The sequence below is a fragment of the Acartia tonsa genome, chromosome 6, assembly GCF_053477335.1.
Source record: "Acartia tonsa isolate MP-2025a chromosome 6, ASM5347733v1, whole genome shotgun sequence".
Taxonomy (NCBI): domain Eukaryota; kingdom Metazoa; phylum Arthropoda; class Copepoda; order Calanoida; family Acartiidae; genus Acartia; species Acartia tonsa.
The window spans coordinates 17,384,534-17,406,657 of record NC_137265.1 but is presented as its reverse complement, the minus strand read 5'-3'; the positions used below and the strand labels follow the sequence as shown (position 1 = coordinate 17,406,657).

Below are 22,124 nucleotides of genomic sequence, written 5' to 3'. Positions count from 1 at the left end.
ATCAAAAATTGACAGTTTGTGGCAAAATTAATAGAGTAATTTTACTAGGGTTAAAGGGATGTTACAACTAAAAATAAGTTAATTTTTCAAATTGGACTACAATATATATAACAAGCGGCTATATTTAAAAAAAGTAATACGATACCTATCTATGTTGCTTTCAAGGAGAACCCGATCGGTTCAGCGGTTAGCGAGATCCTTCGGTACAGACAAACAGATAGACATCCTGTTACTTTATTATATGGATATTGTTCATTGAAAATATTAGTAAATTATCATCCTTGTGGGGGAAAGATAGGGGTGTAGAGTTATTCTACCCTGCAGTTGGGATAAAATTGTGATTCTATTTAATCCACATTCATTGTAAAAAATTTTAAGGATAAGGTCAAGATTAACCTTTTATAAGAACTAAAATGAGAAGGCAATGAAAGTATATTTCAACTAATTATTGATTTAAAGCTTTCCTCCTGGCAATAAAAATAATAATGCTATAATTGTTGCATATATTTTTTGGAGAACGTGGATTGAATGCGTTTTTGCATTATTAAGGTAATACCAAAATATAAAAACAACAAATAGGTATAATTATTTTCTTAAAAAGAGTGTAGAAACTACAGAGGCATAAAAGTATCCTCCCCAGCTGAAAGTTAAATAGTTAAACAAATATTTTTTGTATGATTGACAAACCAAACTTAAAACTTGTTAAGACAGACTAAATTATTTAAAAATGTTGCTTGTGGATGTAATATTAGTTATTTCTTTCATCGTATTGTAAACCGCTTTCCGCGGATATAGAATGTACAATTATAAGATTAAAGTCAGTTTTTTAGCCCCTAGGTGCCGAAGGCACGGGCTAAAAAACTAGTTTTAATCTTATGATTGAACATTTTTATATTCGTAGAAAGCTGGATATAATACGATGCTAGACATAGTTTTTTTCGTATGGATGAGATCCGGTTCCTATCCACCGGATTCGAATGAATACAAAAAAGTTAATAAAGTTGTTGTTCTGTACCAACATTATAATGACAATGGATATATAGAATACATGGATATTGTGAGAGATTCTCGTATACCCTGATAAAATGTTTCTCCCAGCTTGCTAATATAAGGATTCAAAACCTTACCCCTCCACTTTCCTGACCACGGAGGAACATATTGACCAATATCTGAGGATTATAAAAGCAATCTAATTACCCTGTCAAAATATCCACACATATTCTAAATCCATTGTAGGAAGAGACTGATGACAATGAGGCATGCTAGACCCCTATTAACCTCCCATAAATATGAGAATTACCCCGCCCTGCATCCCACCCACCCTTCCTTGTTTACTTCCTTACCCAAAAACTTTACCCTTTCCCACCTTTCATCCCCTTAAAGTATATTTTTGCACTATTCAAAAAAAATATAAGTAGAAAAAAAAGTTAGGCGTACTCATTTAGTAAGATAGTTGATTTTTTTTGCATTTTATGAAAACTTGAAAGGGAATGTTTGGGTTAATTTTTGTGCTATAAAAATACCATTTTTGCTACATTTATAAAACACTAAAACTGAAGAAAAAAAAATAAATTGACCCGGAATAAAAAGATAGACAAGAATATATTTGAAAACTGCATGTAAGGAAATTCATGGAAATTAGACATTATACATTATATGCATTTACATTTAATATTCTAGACTCCAAGAGTACATTATTTATATATGGGTAAAATTTTCAAAATTAATTTTTTAAAAATCCTTCTAAAGTCATATTCAAAATATTCAAAAATTGGATAAAATTGTATATTAATAACCCTGTTTTGTTTAAACACGTTTCTTTCAATTTATTGATAAATTTGTTCACTATAAAATTTGGTGATCTGACTACCGCCAAATTAGCGATACTTGTATTTTTTTTATAACCCATCCCTCCAAATTTAGTCATTATGAAAAAAAAATAATTACGAACCGTCGATTTAGATGTCCCAACGGACAAATGACGAGTAAGCACTAGACAATTTGTTTGAATTAGTGGAAGACGTAAATACTATATGTCATTTCATCATAACAAACAAAACTCACCATAGAACCACCAATAAATCTTGGAACAGTAACAAATTTAGCCAATAAAAAATTGGAATGGAAAGTTACTTTTTTTTGCGGATTTCTATTTATAAGCGCGCGATTTCCCAAAAATGCCGCAATCAATTATAAAACTTACCATAGAACCATCAATAAATCTTGGAACAGTAACAAATTTAGCCAATAAAAAATTGGAATGGAAAGTTACTTTTTTTTGCGGATTTCTATTTATAAGCGCGCGATTTCCCAAAAATGCCGCAATCAATTATAAAACTTACCATAGAACCATCAATAAATCTTGGAACAGTAACAAATTTAGCCAATAAAAAATTGGAATGGAAAGTTACTTTTTTTTGCGGATTTCTATTTATAAGCGCGCGATTTCCCAAAAATGCCGCAATCAATTATAAAACTTACCATAGAACCATCAATAAATCTTGTAACAGTGACGGAGGTGGCAAGTACCCAGGCCATGTAACCAATCACCACACATCCCAGGAACTAAAATACAAAATAACATTATAATTAATCTACATTATATACAGATAAAAATAAAACTAAGGTTAAGTTTTACATTTGATTGCACAATGTACATTACACTAGTATCAAATTATTTATAATCACGTTCTCTCATTCATTGGCTTAAAAACTTTAGGTACATTTGTTAAATCTTTGCTGTTTGCTTCAAGCTATAATTTTCAAGAACAATATTACCCTATACAAGGGTTAATTTTGTTTATTATCATAATTGTCTTATCCTTTAAGGTCCATGGCGCCTGTTTCATATATAAAATTTTCTAAAAAGTTTACAAACTTATAAATCATAATTTCTAAGCCTTAAGATGCTAAATAAATCATTATTATTTATGATAAAAACCAAGGAAGTAAAGAATTAATTTCACATCTAAAATCAACAAAACACAGAGATAAATTATTTACCAAGTCGTCCCATAGAGATTTCTTTAAAGAGGAGGGAAAATGATAAATTTAAACATTTTGTAAAAAAGTCAATTTGAAATGGAAAGTACTTTTTATTTATTGCTAAAAACTATAATTGCACAAAAAAGTAACGCTTTTTGACTTTTTTTCTTAGTGTTTTTTTTCTAGGGGGAGAAGGGTGTTAAATTTTAAAAAGAAAGTTTTGATATTAAAATCTATGTAAAACTACCAGTTGACTGTCCTAGTTATGGACATAATGTGTTGGAATAGTGGGAAATTTAAATGTACCACAGTTTGCCTGTTTTTCTTATTTTCTATTATCTGTGATAGATCTTGGATTTGTAATAATCTGGTTTAAAAAGTGATATTTTCTATGCTATATTTAAAACATTCACTTTTTTATAAACGCAGAAAAGATCTATGTTAATAGTTTGATTATAGTCCCTTTTGTGTCAACGCCTCTTAAGGGGAGTTTTTTTGTCGTATTTTCACAGTAGCTTTTCTTCTATTTCTACCCAATGCGGGAGGCTCTAACCCTGCGGGGCAATCACCTAACCTATAATAACTTGACCTAAATAACCTATTAAAAGCAATGTGAAAATACGAAGAAACGCCCCTTTAGAGGCGTTGTAAGGAAAGGGATTATACACCCTAGTTCTTATTGAGTTTTGAAAATTAAATTTCAGGGTGAGGAAGAGGAATTTTGACTGTGAATTATCTTTTTCTCGTATTCATTCGAATCCGGTGGATAGGAACCGGTTCTCATCCATACGAAAAAACTATGTCTAGCATCGTATTATATCCAGCTTTCTATGTACGAATATAAAAATGTACAATCATAAGAGTAAAGCCAGTTTTTTTAGCCGGTGCCTTCGGCACTGCGGGGCTAAAAAACTGGTTTTAATCTTATAATTGTACATTCTATATCAGCGTAAAGCTGTTTATAATACGATGCGAGAAATAACTATTACTAGTAATGGAAATTTTTCCACACAAGTAAATAATATCATATTCAAAATCCCCACTCCATTGTATGAACAAGGAATAATGTAAGTATAGCTTTTTTTGTGTACAGGATGTTATCATTATCATTATAATTGATTTTGCCTCAGAGTTGCAAACATTTCCGGTTTTCTACATTTTCAACCAACAGCAAGGCATACAGGGACAGGAAAATGTATGATAAACTAATCTTTATAGGTGAAAGATACATTTGTTTTGTACCTAACTTGGAGGGAGGGAAGGCACAATTAACCATAAATTAAATTGGTAATAAAAGTTTTATAATCTCGATCACAAATTTAATGTCTGAAAACCTTTTGGTGGTACAAACTGGCAAACTTTTCCACCAATAATTTTGATTTAAAAAAGGATAATTTTGGTGGTTTTCTTAAATTTATTATCAACATGTCTTATCTCCTAACAAGCTTTTTTGCGGGGAGGGGGGGGGGAGGGGTTTCAAAGGTTTATGGGTGGTATTCTGATGTATTTTTGAAATTTTTTAGGGTGGTTTCAAAGGTTTAAGGACTTAAAAAAGTATATCTAAATATTCTTTAAATTTGCCGCAAAAATCATATGATAATTTTAGAAATACATAAAATATTTGCTAGAGGTTATTAACAGTTCATATCGTTTTACCGTTTTTAATAAAAGGGCGTAGTCTAATAGACCATTTAGAATTGAATTATTCTATTATTATTACGTAACCTAAATCTAATCACTCAATTTCATCTACATTAGTGTTTAATTCTGCATAAATCCTCATATAAAAGTGGTAGGATGTCTGTCTGCCGGTGACTAAAGATATCGCTTACCTCTTACAGTAAAGATTCTTATATGTCCTGGTATGTTTTTTAGTAGCGAAGCTACTCTATAATTTGAAATGTCCGTCTGTCCGTCTGTCCGTCTGTCCGTCTTAGTTTGGGGGAAACGTGATTTTCTCGGCTCCTATAAAAGATAAAAGGCTGAAATTTTTTGACAACATTCCCATTATCAAGGAGCACAATTAACTATAAAACATCAATGTCGATAGGACCGCTTTTTAACAGGTTTTAGGCTATTTTTGTATTTTTCACATTTTTCTCCATATCTTTGGTGTTTATGGTCCGATTTCCAAAATTTTTTCAGTTATAGAATCAAAATTAAATTTCCTGTCGTTTCAAGAAAACAACTATGAAGGTCAGACTGCCTTTAAGCAGGTTTTAGGCTATTTTTTATTTTTCACATTTTTCTCCATACCTTTGGTGTTTATGGCCCAATTTCCAAAGTTTTTCAGTTATAGATATCAAAATTAAATTTCCTTTCGTTTCAAGAACACATCAATGGCGGTCAGACTGCCTTTTTGCAGGTTTTTGGCTATTTTTATATTTTTCACATTTTTCTTCATATCTTTGGTGTTTATGGTCCGTTTTTTTTTTAAATTTTTGTAGTTAAAAATATCAAAATTAAATTTCCCGACGTTCTGAGCATCCAGTATGTAATTTACTTTGACCGTCAGTCTGTTAGTCATAGTACTGAAATATAAATAAATATTAAGAAATTAACAAATGTTGAAAAGGTTTCGTGATTTTTTCCTAATATGCATGCTTTTGTCAACTAATATCTAAATTCTTATTTAATTTGTATGCTTCGCTACTTATGGATGTTGTCATCCTTGTTTTTATCTAATTTAGGGGAGGGTACCTACACCCACTTGTGAGAAACTTTGTGTATGGGAGATGTTGTGAAATGTAAATAATACGTGAATTTGTAAAAACAAGGAGTTGAACCAATATGCCATAATATTTTTGAGGGGGAGGATATCCCGCCCGCCCCCCCCCCCCCTTAGTTTGTCCAGCAAGAGCTTAAAAAGTATAAAACACTCATTATTAGAAAAAAACATGCAAAATCATAGAAATCTAAATATTTGTTTGAAAGGGTAAACTATTAGACATAATTTGTAGGTGCTGACCAGGGATCTAAAGGGATAAGACAAACGTCGATTAATTGATTCACATTCCAAATGATCATCCATAAAATTATCCCTTCTGTAGATTAAAATTTGTAGTTGAAACGTTTGGACACTCACTCTAAACAAACCAATCAAAGTTCTTTAAAGTCTTAAACGTTGTTGTACAAAAAGAAAAATGTAATTATAAAACTTTGGGGACTAGTGTAATGATCAACCCAGTGTCCCCTCCCTCCCTGGTATTAAATGTGTATATGTGTAAATAAGAATAGAGAGGTGTTACTTGTCATTATATCTCCACTCAAGTCATCTAACAAGGACAAAATTGCACATAACAATAACACAACAAGAACGTTGCATTTATTTTCATTTTACACACTTTAGTAAATTTCTACCCAACGGCATTTTCAATGGCAACGTGTCTTTTGTAGTTGTAGGGTTCGAGTTTTATGGTGCCAGCCACGTAACAATTATAGTAAAGGTGGGAGAAATGCCTTGGCTCTTAAACAGGAACAACTTAATACCATGTACAGTTAGGGTGTTTCGTTGCACAATACCCTGGGTGTTTGGAAAGAAAAGGACACATGAATCCCCTAATTTATCCTTGGTTGTTGGACCAAACGTTAAAGCAGCCTCACCCCTAGAGGTTATATCGGTAGTCCACTTACTAATACGGCATAAACATTCAATACTTATAAAGTAGCTACGCGCTACTAACAACCTAGCCAGTCATTCTAAAATTAAAGGATTCACAATCATTATAAGAAAGGGATAGTTCAACAACAACAAAAATCTAATTGGCCCCCAGAATTTGATTAAAACTAAATATATAACGTACATAAGAAAAGAATATATTCCACTGGATTAGAACCGGTTCTGAGCAATATTAAAAAAATCATACATCGTATCGTATTTAAGACAATAATTAAGGTAAATAATAAAAATAAAAATCATAATATTCATACCTATTAGTTTTGTTAGACTGTCTATAATACGATGCTATAAATAACCCATATCATCTAAATTGATAACAATATCAGCATAAAAATATATAAATATTGTTTTGATGTGGAAAACAAACAGACAGACAACATACTACTCTTCTATAGGATGAAGTGGATAATTAATTTCTCTAATAAGTATATCTATAAATGCAAACCATGTTTTCAGACGAACGGATGTTGGTATAACCCCTAAAATTTGTGAATTCAAGGACTAAATTAAGTAAATAAGTACTCAGTTCAAACTTGCTTCATGACAAAAAAGATATTGGAAATAGATGGCCAATAATTTCTATTCCAGTATGGCTTCGGAACCGATTAATATCCGCTGGATTAGTACTAAAATAAGCCATACTAAAATTATGTATAGCATTGTATTACAGACAACTGTCCACGAATATTAAAAATCATAAAATCAATATCAGTCTTAATCTTATAGTTTTTCATTTAAAAACCGCAGAAAGCTGTCTACAATAAGATACGACAAATAATAATTATCTTAAAATTAAGAGATTTTAAAATAATGTCAATTATATATCTAAAAATCTAATTGACAAAAAACCGACTGCTTTTTGTCAAAAACACAGTAGCTAACTTTTGCTCGTTGTAGAAATGACATGACTCCCTTATAATGATGGGCTTGTGATCAATTTTAGAACAATCTGCTGCCGAAATGCATACCATTGCACATAAGAACACAGCCGTCTATATTTTAGAGCAACGGAACCACAACCGCTTTAATTAAAAAATCTGTATCACAGTTGCAATTTTTCACAAGAATGCAACCTACAATTTATGAGGTATTGCTAACATGGAACTTACTTATTGGTCATTTCATTCATCCAGAAGCAGAGGATGGGGGTATCCTTGTTTTAGCCCGCTACATGTTTCAGTTTATCAGGGATCATGAAAATGTGGTGTAAGATCCAAGTAATAATATATCCATTACTATTGCCGAGCCTTAAAAGATTTTAAATAGCATTTTAGACCTCTTTTTCTAAATGATCTATTCTTATTCAATTTCAAGGCGGAAAAGATAATTCCCTAATCTTTGCTTTGCAGGGCTTTTTTACAAATTAATGACAAAGCATTTAGCTGACTTTAAATCAGGGATCTTGGGGATAAAAGGATCTTTTTAAAAAATAATGTGAATTCTTTGAAAGTGTTAAGTAGAATAGCTAATCTTTAGTTCTGTTTGACTGTCCGCCCGTCTGTCCGTCAGTTTGCATCGCTTTATGTTGAATGTGATTTTCGTGGTTGCTATTGAAGATAACGGCTGAAATATTTATTTTGTGTTTCGCTACTTATGGATCTTGTCATCCTTGTTTAAATCTTTGCTGCTAATATCATATTAGACAAGCTTAACTTATATTTTAGTCAATAATTCTTTAAATTCACAGTATAACAATTTACTGTACTATTAACATAGTCTTAGTTTATTCATATTAATGTCAAAGTAAAAAAAAATGTTTAAACAAATGTTACTTTTTAATTTGCTTTTCTATGGTAAAATTTAATGATTTCCTTACAAAAAATAATTGCATTTATTTAGCATGTAAAAAGTGTTTTATTGTACACAATAAAATATGAATTTTTTCAATTTTTAAAAGTAGTCAATAAACGTCTTGAAATCAAGAGGTTTGCCTTAATATTTCTAAAGTGTATCCTTAGATCATGTGATGAACGCCCAACGGACAACAAATCCAATAAATGTAGAACTATATCGGAAAGTCAAACTAAAGGATACGTCTGTTTGTGGGCCAAGAAATTTCCCTTACAATTTATGTTATTCACATGACAAAGCAGCAGTTGACAATGCAATTTTAACTAGAAAGTGATGTAACATTACCCTCGAAACAATTAATTTTTGTTAAAAAAGTTTTATAAAAAATATTTTCAGCTTAAAATTTTTGTCCCTTTCTAATCCCCTGTGTTGCATATAAAATTTAAATTTTCCACTTCCCTACCTTGTCATAAAGCAGGGAAATGGGCAAAATCCCACAAATTCGTCAGTTGGTCAAAAATACCGCCCTCCCCTCTTAATTTCTTTTCTTAGGGGTGAGTGAGGATATGTTAAGTAAAGTTAAATACATTCTAGCAAGAATGCCCGATAAATTGATGTACATCCCATGATGATATACAAAACTATCCCTTCTATAGATTACATTTAGTGGTTGAGACGTATGGACAATTAAAATTCATTTGAGTCCCCAAATTTGTTGAGCAACGAATGAGAAAACTTTATGTACTTGTGTCATAAACAGCCCATTCTCCCCTCTCCTCACAACAAGAAGCTGTTTTTTTTTGTGTGTGGAGGCAAGTGATATAGTAGTCCACTTACGAATTGGAGGATCATATCGGGAAATGAAATAAAATTAAGGAAACAAGTTACAGTAATATTACTATGAATGTATTTTTAGGTTTGCTAGCAGCGAATCTACTCTATAATTTACTAATTTCAAACTTTAAGATGTCAAATTACTACCCCTTCCTTTGAGCACTGATACAAAACTGCATTACATAGCAACCCCAAAATATAAATGTAGAGGGGTGTCAATGCCCCCTTAAAATTGAAATTTGTAAAGATTGCCTTACCCTTATTTCACCCCCCCCTGGTAAATTGCTGTGCACGCTTTGAATACAAGTAAAGCGCAAGTGGATTTCATTACATTACAAAATATTCAAAAGTTTTAAAAAGAGACTTTAAAAAGTATAGAATGGCAGTTCTCTAGAAGGAAACAAATTTAGTTCTAAATTTGTTGTTATTAAGAAAGGTAGTTTATTGAGAGCTGTCAGTAATCATATCATCATCTTGTCTTTATTTCCTATAATCAATTCTATTTAAAACGTATATCTATAAAGTAAAACTAGCGGATGTGCCCCTTGCATTAAGGGGCTCTGTGTTAAAAAGGTACAGAATGGACGGGAAAATAGCCTAAAACCATCCAAAGAATTGAAAAATAAAACAAATAGCCTAAAAACACCATGGGATCGATCAGGGGCGTCCAAGCTTTTTATTTTGTGGGGGGTAAAATTTTTTTAAGGGGGGGGTAAAATGACGCGCGAAGCGCGCCGCAAATTTTTTTTACCCCCCCCCAAAATTTTTACCCCGGGGGTAAAATTTGCTTGGGGGGGGTAATTACCCCCCCCTGAAATCTGTTGGCAGGGGTAAAATTTGTTTACCCCCCCAAAAATTTACCCCCGGGGTAAAATTTCCGTAATTTAAATTTGATCAAAAATTTAGTATAAAAATGCGCGCGAAGCGCGCAAAAATTTTTTTTGTTAAAGATTTTCTATTTTGGGGGGGTATTTACCCCCCCCCAAAATTGTTTGGGGGGAGTAAATACCCCCTCCTAAATCGTTGGGGGAGCAGGGTAGGGGTAAATTTTAAATTAAATTTAAACTTAGTTTGTGTAGTAGCTACCGAAATCCTAAGCTACAGACAAAAAAAGTTTTTGAGATCATATTTGTTATAAGAAAAATATTTTAGAGATTTCACATTTTCACAAGTTAAAGATGAGCACTGAAGACCTCCCCCCCCCCCCCCTTATTTTTAAAATAAATCTAAAGGGATTGATAGGCCTAACCGCTTATTCTAATACAAGGAGCGTATTAATTCTGTAAATTTATATAAACATGCAAACAAAAATAATGAAAACGCGAAAGAGAAAATTGTAATGAATTTGGAGCTTAGACAATACATATGCAAAGACAGGTACACATATCCTGTAGTATATGTATAGTAAGAAGGTTTTTGTTGTTTTGTCCGAGTTTTTCATTTCAGATAAGCTTCACATTGCTCCTGGGATGGTTTTAGACTATTTAAGTATGAAACTATAGTCTTAAAATCATTTTGATCTTTTTTTTATTAATTTAAAGAACACAGTAAAAGTGTCGGACTGATTATGTCGCAACAAAAAAAATTAGCCAATGAGAGGCCATTATTGACCAATGGTAAAATTTATAGTGGCCTCTCATTGGCTAATTTTTTTTGTTACGTCATAATCAGTCCGACACTATTACTGTGTTCAATTTAAAGATGCCCTAATGAGCTAGGGCAAAGTTGTGTGAAACTTCATAGAAGTTCAAGGGTGGGGGGTGAAGGGGTGTTTACTCCCTTCAAACTTTAAAAACTCTCATTTTATGCCCTCAAAATTTATAAAATGCATTAGATATCCCCCCCAAACTTTTAAAACCCCTTTAAAATAAAAAATTGTACCATTAATTTTACTTTTAACTTTACAGTAAAATTTATATTTGATTGAGAAAAAATGTTGTTTTTCTTCTTATTAGTGTAAACTACCATTGTTTTCATAGAAGAAAATAAGAATAGTTATTTCTCGTATCGTATTATAAACGGCTTTCCGCGGACATAGAATGTACAATTATAAGATTAAAACTAGTTTTTTTAGCCCCGAGATGCCGGAGGCACCGGCTAAAAAAAACTGGTTTCAATCTTATGATTGTACATTTCTATATTCGTAGAAAACTGGATATAATACGATGCTAGACATAGTTTTTTCGTATGGATGAGAACCGGTTCCTATCCACCGGATTCGAATGAATACGAGAAATTATATTATTAAATCTGTTATTTCTTACTAAAATATAACCTCCTTTTCTCTACATACTTTTTATTTTCTAGACTAATTATCCTTAAACATTAAGACAATTTCATACATGACATGTTAAATAATTTTACTATTGCATGCCACCTAAAGTGTTCCTACTTTAATACTGGAAATCAAAATAACATAAAAAATTCAAAGTTAAAAGTATTTGGATGTTCAAATGTCAGTATTTATGTTTTTACTTGGAAAGATTTATTTGAGTCTAGTTTGAATTTAGATTTACTTACAAATTTTGTTAAATATTAAAATATGATTTTTTTTATAATATACCCATTTAACATAGACAGTTTATAATCTTTTTGCCTCAATAATAAAGTAAATTTTTTTGCTGAAGTTTATGATTATAATAACTACTGAACTTATAGAGTTTTCCTTTTAGGGGAAGCTCCACAGAGGTTTCGGGATGGTTTAGTATACTATTTTTCTGTCTCCATTTTTCTGTTTAAATATAGGGTCCATAGATACTAGGGGCACAGTCACAACTAATTAATATAATTTTATTTGTAAATAATGTTACGCTGATTATTCATGGATTTTTGTTGTTGTTTAATACGCACACCTGTCTTACATCTGTCATGTACGCATGCAGTGCGGGTCCATTCATTTCAGGCCAATATGGACGCATAAAGTGTTCACACAAAAATGGTAATATTTTTCCAATATGGCTTCGAAACAGATAAATATCCACTGGATTAGAACCGTTTCTCAGCCATACTGAAAAATCAAGTAAAACATCGCACCACAGACAACTTTACACGAATATTAAAATCAAAATCGTAAAATCCAGGCCTTATAATTTTTAATCTTAATATCCACGGAAAGCTTTCTATAACACGCTGCGATAAATAACTATTTCACGTTTTTCTTTTTGGGGAGGGATATTTAGTCTTAAGAAAAAGTACTTCAACTTATGTTTAAAATAATGTTTCTTAATGAATACTAAATTTCTAAAATAAAATCCTTACTACTTTAAATAATAGAATATTTTGCTAATTATAAATTTAGTAATTTTACATGAATTGCATAACAATATGGTCAGCTTATGATGAAATAATATCAAGATAATAATTACACCCTCAGACATAACTTATTAAACTCAAGTGCTGTAAATATATCAACATAATCATTTATGAGAATATATAAGTATTATAGATATATGTTCCAAACAGTAATTTTTATTGTAGACAATAAGTTGTAAAAACAGGGAGGAAGTCAAAAAAGTTCTATGAATACGTTTTCTTATTCTTTGGCTTAACATTTTTAGGGATTTGTATTGTATTTTGATTTGTCAGTTCATTAAGTTGAGTGTCCAAACGTTTCAACAACTAATTGCAATCTACAGAAGGGGTAATATTGTGTATCATCATTGGCGATGTACATCAATTTATCATCTTTTGTCTTATCCCTTTACATCCCTCTGAAAAAAAGTCTGAATTATCATTTAATCGACTTAATTAACAATTATTCCAAGTTTAACCGGGTAAACTAGAGCATAATGACAAAATAAATTAAAAATATCGACCGCCGTAGGCGTTAGAATTATTATTAATAAATAATGTGTAATACCTTTACCAATTATATTTGTAACCAGAAAAATATGTCAATTTTTGGTAAAGAGGGAATATTTGAATTTTGAATTGGAAATATTTTTCGAAACCGAGTATCCGCTGGATTAGAACTGGTTCAAAGCCATACTGAAAAATCATGTATAGCATCATATTTGCCACAAATATTATAATTTAAATGATAAAACTTTTAATTTTTCATTTTAATATCCGCGGAAAGCTGTCTATAATAGGATACAACAATTAACTAATAAATATTTACAATAGGTTGATTTAAAAAAATCTTTCTATAATTACAGAGCTGGCCGTCTAGGCGGTTTCTTTAAAGCGCTTGGTGAGTACTGAAATAAATTGAAAAGAAGTTTTCAGTTTATTGGTTTCTTACTTTAGAGCAGGTTTGGTTAGGTTATATGGGATACTGGGTAGTTCAACAGGGTTACGATCCCCTCGATGGGTTAGGCAAAGGTCTTAAAAACTTTTATATGCCATCTAATTAATCTTAAACTAATTTGAAGCCTCCATTTAGATTTCATTGGTGATAGGGCATTATTTTACAAGACTATTTAAGTGTTTATTTTATCAAAACTACTATTTCCTAACCTTATAGTATTTAAATTTTGTTTACGGAAATAGTTTGAAAAAATAGATCAATATTTGTACATGTGTATGAGTTATAAATGGTAAAATATATGTTGCTATACATGTTGTATATTTAGTATTAGATATGATATTTGTATTATACATGTTTTAAAAAACATGTTTAACCTTTTTAGGTGCAAAGGTTTTCTACAATCAGTGTTTGTATGTCTTTAAGTGGTAAATTTGTTTTTTCTATAATTTTTGAAATCGGAACTAAGCATTTTTTTTTATATAGAGTAAAATTGGACAAACCCTAGTTTATAGTTTATTGCTATTTTTGTAAATTTGGTCAACCATTAAAAATTATAGCAGACAAAGAGTTGAAAAAGTATTTACTAGCAATTACAGTTTGTAGCATCACTTGATAATAGACACCCAGAACTCCCCCCCTGTTTATCTTACTTAAAGAAAAGGATAACATTCCCCTCCTCTGCAGAGTGGAGTGCCTTTACTTTTGGTGTAATAGGACCCTGTTGGGGATCTACTAAACCTTGCTTATCCACACCTAACCCAAGCTGAACAAATCAACACAAATAAAAAAAATAGAGGGGCTATTTATGGTCCACTGGTAATTATAAGGGAAATTACCTCACATTTGAAGCTTTGATAATAATTATTACGTGGTGGGGCTACACCCTGTATCTAATAAAGTCACTCATGTGTACCCGACGGGACAGGGATATAGTCATCAAGAAAATATTATGCCTTCACATTTTTATGAAAAACGTCCTGTCTTTTTTTTATGATTACCAAATATTACTATTAAATTTTGTCTTAATCTTAATTTTAAATAGTTAACAAGTTGTACAATTTTTTCAGTTGCAATATCCCTGTGCATCAGTTTTTTAAAGGTTTTCTATCATATTTTGTCAATGGATTGCTTATTGAAAATTCACTTTAAAAAAAATTAACGGTGTTTTTGTCCTTTATATCAATGAAAAAATATCTTTATATATTCTTTTACTTTGTAGTTACTAGTGGCTCCGCACTACCCACTAGGTGTACTTCAAAAGGGGCGATTCGTCGTATTTTTAAAATTGCTTTTTATTGGTTATTTTAGGTTAGGTTAAGTTATATTTGGTTAGGTGATTGCCCCACAGGGTTAGGTAATTGGCCCCGCAGGGTTAGAGCCCCCCGCAGGGGCTAGAAATAGAAGAAAATCTACTGTGAAAAATACGAAGAATCGCCCCATAAGGTGCAATATTTCGAATAGAACTATACCCGATATTTTTTATACATTTTTCTAACATCCAAATTTTTCGATATATCACATGAAAGCCATCATGAGTCATTGAAAATATAAACTTTTGTATTTAACTATCACATATAAACTATATATATTTTATGTACACAGACATGAAAAATCTACTAAAAAAATAAATCTACTAATATTATGTTGAAATCTTCCATAATGTAAATTATCCTATGACAACTACGATTTTCTAAAAAAAATTTGGAATCTGAAGAAGGAAATATACAACAAGGATGACAACATCCATAAAAGCGAAGTGCTGAAACGGTAGGACAAACGGACATTAACACTTGTATAGTGTCAGAACTAAATAATCAGAATATAAATGTATAAGAGTCGATGCAAAATTGTAAGTAAATTTGTTAAAAAACTGCTTGATATATAATAATGTTTATAGACATACTTATATTTTTCGGACTTTATTATAGAATTGCTTCGCTTATGATATTGTACTCTGTTGTCCCAGGAATAAGTATACAAAAAATCAGATCAATCAGATAATTAGATCACATAAAAATTTGTTGTTAAAAAAGTAGAAAAATCAAATTGTTTAAAATGGACGTACGGACATTTTGGTAATGATTATAGAGTTGCTATGCTTTCTAAATCGTACCTAACTAATACAGGAATCACCATGCAAAGTTTGAAATCGATAGGACAATTCTAACATACCTTAATTTACGAAAAAAGCTATCCGTTACGGACGGACGTATTATAGAAAAGCATCGCTTTTAAAAATAGATATTTTGGCAACCTGCAGCTGTTTATCTAATTCTTTCTTAAGACCGATATAAGGTTACTTTAATTAAGATAAACTTTAAAGTAAAAGATTGCCGACAACTTGGGACGTCCAAGCTTTTTTATTTTGAGTGAGGTAATCTAATATATCTTAAAACATTTTGAGGGCGTTAAAAAGGTTGAGAGTATGTAAAAATGACGTATTATGATTCACTATAGACCCGTACTATAATGTATGGAGTTTTCTGTACATTTTTACTCTCTTGAAAACAATAATATGAAATATGGTGTATCTCAAAGAACAGAAAACAAACAAGGATGATAATATTCATTAATGACATGAAAGTGTCTTTAAAAAAAATCAAAAAACAGAAAATAGCCTAAAACTAAACAAAAAAGACTCAAACAAAAAATTAAATAGCATAAAACCTTACAGGGACATTTGTAAAGCTTCCCTAAAATGGAGTCTAAATTGGATCAGTATTTAACAAAATCTTATGCTACAGACAAACAAACATTACTACTTACTACTTACATTACTACATGGATGATAAACAAAATTACCCCTCATGTAGATTAGAATTTTTGTTTGAACAAATTAAATACTGCTAGCTTAAACTAACCAATCAAATGTTTGTGGAATTACTTATATACGGACAAAATAAGTTCGCAGAAGCTTGTCAACTTGCTATAACAATGAAACTTGTATTTGTGTAAGTGTGTAATATAAAGAAATGGATATAATATATACGTGGATATATTGAGAAGGGAAATTTTGCCGCAATTTAAATTGCTTATATTGACCTCATTTATTGGCCAGTTTGTTCACCCAGTAGGAGGGAAAGGAATGGTGTAAAGGAGGGGTATCGATATCTTAGCCAGCTACGAGTATCACTTTATTAGAGAACATGAAAATTTGGTGCAACATCCAAGTAATATTTTATCGAATTACAAAGAGAAGGAAAATATGCATTTGTTGGAAAACTTACGCCACCATATGACATTTAATTGACGCACACACTTGTACGCAAACGCTTTAAACAAACGTACGCACTTGCACACACATATACGCATATTATACTAGAAACTTGAAAAAATAATAGGAGCATACGTACCTTATAATTAGGGCTTGGACGTACGTCCGCTAATTCGATCGACCATACAATTTGCAGGGATCTAGAGGGATAAGACAATGGAGGAACTATGCATGTACATCACTAATGATGATAAACAAAATTAACCCATATGTAGATTAGAATTATTTGCTGAAAATTTAAAAAACTAATAGTTTAGAATTAACCAATCAGAATAAATTACTTAAAGTTTTTGAGTCAACGAAAAAGATAACGTTGTTTTAAAACTTTGGTTATCAATGTAATTTACAGATTAATGTTCTCTCCCTTCTTGAAGTAATTTTCTTCTGCTTGTTCTTTAAACAAATCATTTAATTTTCTAAATATTTAATGTATATTAACATTATTCTGTTTTTCTGCTGTGCTTTTTTTGAACATTTTTGTACTTGTTAAACTTTACATACAAACTGACTTAAAACATACACGTATGTACAAGAAAATATTAAATGTCATTGAATTCATTATGTCATATAATAATGATCCACACTGGCTAGATTTCATAATAGTTATTTATCCCATCGTTTTATAGACATCTTTTCGGGGATATTAAAGTAAAAAATTATAAGATTAAAGCCAATTTTGAAGGCCCGGTCTAACAAGACTGGTATTGATATTATGATTTTTATTTTAGTATTTGTGGAAAATTTCTGTAATACGGTGCTATACATGATTTTTCAGTATGGATTGGAACCGGTTCTAATTAAGAGGATATTAATCGGTTTCGAAGCCTTACTGAAATTTTAATTCTGCACATTTTAAGTCGGAGAAAAATGATAAACAAATATGACAACATAGTAGCGAAGTACAAAAATCATGGATAAACAATCGGACAAAGTAAGATATAAAGCAAATTTGGATCTACTGCAGTTCACGGTAAAATATTGCTGGTAAGCAATATTTCCAAAAATCTATAAATTTTAAAGGCTGCTAGCTGCCAAACGGCTGAACGTACAGATAATACCCGCACACCATTTTAAGCGGCATAAGAAGGCCAACAAATAATCTCGAATAGCCAAGATCCAATTATGCACAGGGAAAGCTTCACTGAAGAAAAAACGCGTAAAATAGGTCTTTTTCGCGCATTTCTCTGCACTGCAAGATAATTATGCAATAGTGATTTATGGCTATTCCAGATTATTTGTAGGCCTTCTCATGCCGCTTAAAACAGTGTGCGGGCATGATCTGTATGTTCAGCCGTTTGGCAGCTAGCAGCCTTTAAAATTCATAGATTTTTGGAAATATTGCTTACAAGCAATATTTTACCGTGAACTGCAGTAGATCTGCAAATTTTCATTGGCTATAAAAGCAGAAAAAGGAAAAGAAAGAAAACATAGAAGAACCAAAGAAAATCATGAAACATTCATAAAAAAATATGTCTTAAGTAGCATAACCAACGGACCGACGGACTAAGTAAGTTGTGTACTGGATTCTCATTGGAAAGAGACATTTTCAATGAAAATTATAAGTTTATCTTAAATAGCAGCTGACAATTCCATAATAGCGTTACGGAGTGACAGACAGAGTTAATTATAGAGTAGCATTTAAGATTGAATAAATTATTATGGCAAAAAATACAGGAAAATTTAAAGTTAGTTTTACATATACATATGTTAAATTAAAAATGAAAATCTTATAAACAGTTTTGTAAGGCCCGTCCTAACAAAACTAGTATCTATATCATTATTTGATTTTGTTATTATTATAGAATTGTCCGTAATACTATGTGATACATAATTCTTCAGTATGGCTCAGAACTGGTTATAATCCAGCAGATATTAATCAGTTTCGAAGCCATACTGGAAAAAGTAAATGTACACTTATATTAAACAAAAAGCAACATTTGTACACAGGGACGGAGGGGCCTTTTTATTACACTAGTCCATCCCCAACGTTTTCGTTTTCGTTGGCTTAACAACTTTGGGGACTTTTGAGTTTTGGTAGGTTGGTTTAATAAATTGAATGTCCAAAAGTTTCAACCACTAATTATAATCTAAAGAGGTGATAATTCTGTGTATCATTATGAATTTATCGGCCATTGTCTAATCCCTTTAGATCCCTGATTTTTACAAATGAAATTTAATGAAAAAAATTTCCTTACCCTTTAATTTCAAGGTCCCATATGAATTAAAACATAAAACAAAAGAACACTAAACAATACATAAATATTATTTGGTTTAATAGTCTATCAATAAAGTAATAGGATGTCTTTTTAAGTGTTTGTACAATTTAAAGACTAAGACAATTTAGAATATTTGAAACAATTAATCGTCCATTGTCTTATCCCTTAAACTCCCTGACTAAAAACACTAAAGAAAAATTTGAAAATACGGGAATAGTCCCTTTTGTGGCAACGCACCTTAAGGGGCGATTCTTCGTAATGACTTTTTATAGGTTATTTTAGGTTAGGCGATTGCCCCACAGGGTTAGGCAATTAGCTCCGCAGGATTAAAGCCCCCGCAAGGGCTAGAAATAGGAGAAAAGCTACTGTAAAAAAATTAAGAATCGCCCCTTTAAGGTGCGCGTTGCCACAAAAGGGACTATACCCGAAAATACATAGCAATACTATAAAAAAAAATTACTGAACCAAACATTCTTAAACTTCTTATGTTAATTTATCATCCATTGTCTTATCCCTTCAGATCCCTGGATGAAAGACACTAAAGAAATTAGAAAATAGTGATATATATAACACAATCACTGAACCGTGCATTCTTAAACTTAGACAAAAGTTGGCAAATACAAGTTTTAATCTAATACATTTTTGTAATAATAAATCTGTTAAAAATAACAGAAAATTAGGGCTAATGAACTTGTTAAGGGAATGCAAACAAAAAAATTTATTTTATTAAAGGAACTACTTTATTGTAAAAAAACAGCTCATAAGCATATGCTGGTTTTCACTTAAATATGCCCCTCAAGAAAAGCTTGGACTTCCTTGACTAAGGGGTGTATTTTATTTAGTTAACAAATAAAACTTTATTTGTTAAAACCTTGAAAATTGGCACACGTCGCCAAAGAAGGCAATGAGATGTAAAAATTTCAAGTTTTGTGGCTTTTAAAAAAAGTGAATCTTTTCTACATTAAGATTATCTGCATACATCTGATGGCTATCCGTCCGACTGACTTTTATTCTTCATTAATTCATTAAACATAATTTAGACTCTACAGTATCTACTCAATCTTAACTGGATAAAATACTAAATCTAGACTCTACAGTACATACGAGCGGTTTATAGACTTCTTTAGTATATCTTTCTACATTTTTTTCTCTCTTAAAATATTAAGAACGGTATACAGAAAACAGTACATTGTTTTCAATCTATATTTATGGCTATGCTACTTTGCATAAATATTTCCTTGTTATGATTATTATAATGATTAGTGATAAATGGATTAGCATATATATATATTATCATAATTCTTTTTTTTATTGTTTTAAATAACTTTCTTTATTATTCATATTAAACTTGTCTGTATTTCGTTGACATTTTTTATGAATTATTTTGACGATATTGCATCTGTTTTAATGGTAAACAATGACTATATTACAAAAATTTTGTGACTATTTTTGTCGAAATAAGTCCATAATGAACTTTTACTAAGTATAACAATGTCTAAAGCCTAAGATCTCCGCTGAACCGATTGGGCTCTACTGTTCAGGGAATATAGAATACTGTTTTCTCATAAAAAAGTAATTTTCTGAAAATTAAAAAGTGACTTCAACGAAACGCATAATGCTAGTTGTTAAAGCAGTAGTGTTTTTGTGGTCCTGAGGATATCTCACAAAATAGCACAAAACCTTCCTTAGAACAATACTAAATTTCTATGCTAACTGTAGAATTAATCAGTTTCACTGGTTTTGAGATCTTTCGGGAAACCCATACAGCTAAGATATTTTACTACTTTAGTCCCCACTAGCGGCTACGCCCCTAGAGGCCTCTAGTGGCACTTTAAATGTTTTTGTTTGTTAAAGTTAATTTTTTATGTACGATACCTCTTTATTTGATGTTGAAGTCTCCCCTAAATTTTAAAATTTTTTGATTTTTTTGTCATTTCTCTTGGGAGGGTGGTGGTACCCTCCCCCAAAATAAACCTTCCCGGGACTTATGAGAAGCTACCCTGTTAAGGAGAACCCGATCGGTTCAGCGGTTAGCGAGATCCTTTGGTACAAACACACAAACACACAGACATCCTGTTACTTTAGTATAAGGATACAGAGATATTAAGGGATAAGACAATGGATGATATATTGATATCATTGCAAATGATTATAAACAAAATTACCTCATCTGTAGATTAGAATAACTAGATTGTATATTGGACAATGCATGTTTGAGCCAACCAATCACGATTTAATGGAAGCACACAAAGTTTTTAAGCCAACAAATAAGAGAACAATTAAATAAAACCTATTTAATGATGAATAAAATGGAATACTTACAAAAATGATAACACTGAGTACTGTCAGTACATGTCTCAACCATCCCATCTTTCTTTTTGTTGGATATACAGACATTTTAGATCACTTTATTGGTTCTTTTTTTTATAACAATAACAAAGTATGAATTTTCCACAGATTTAAAAATTTTTTTTGTCACTTGAATTGCAGATTGTGTAAAAATGTTTTGACTAAAATCTAAAATGTTGACCACAGAATTCCGTAGAAAGTGTTACATTTTCTGGTCTGAAAAAAAGAATGGATATGTTATTATTTGGATTCATGTACTCTGATAAAATTATTCTCGCAGCTGGCTAAAATAATCCACACCCTTTACCTCATCAGCTACCCTCCTACAGGATAAATGAACTGACTAATAAATGAGGTTCATATTAGCAAGCTAAATTGATGGCAATTTTTACTCTGTCAATATATCCATGTATATTCTATATCCATTGAAAAAAGATCGCTAATGACATATTTAAGTTTTAAAAATTTCAACAGCGCGGATACTCTACATCTAATGTATGTCCTGTTCGAAAGTTCGAAAGATCAATAAAATATTCGCCTTTGTTTATGGTCTTATTTTTAAAACTTAGAATCACAACCTACTAATCATTAGTTCTAATGCAATTAGATACGTGTTGTTTGAAGTATGTGAGTATGTAGTTCTAATTGTAATGTGTCTATTATTTGACTATAGTTTGAAGTATGTGAGTATATAGTTCTAATTGTTATCTGTCTATTATTTGACCATAGTTTAGGTTATTCTCTAGT

General features: G+C 31.1%; 1 protein-coding gene across 2 annotated transcripts in view; it reads right to left on the bottom strand.

Annotated features, from left to right (window-relative positions):
• Positions 1–21,589, bottom strand: part of LOC145322003 (CD82 antigen-like) — a 60,943-nt gene extending 39,354 nt beyond the window's left edge. For both annotated transcript variants that reach the window (XM_080163729.1, XM_080163730.1), the window contains exons 1-2: positions 21,351–21,589; positions 2,482–2,565 (exon numbers count right to left, since the gene is read on the bottom strand). In XM_080163729.1, coding sequence (XP_080019855.1) covers positions 2,482–2,565; positions 21,351–21,425 — 159 coding nt within the window. In that variant the 5' untranslated portion in view covers positions 21,426–21,589. The remainder of the gene's footprint in view (positions 1–2,481; positions 2,566–21,350) is intronic.
• Positions 21,590–22,124: the final 535 nt, after the last annotated feature.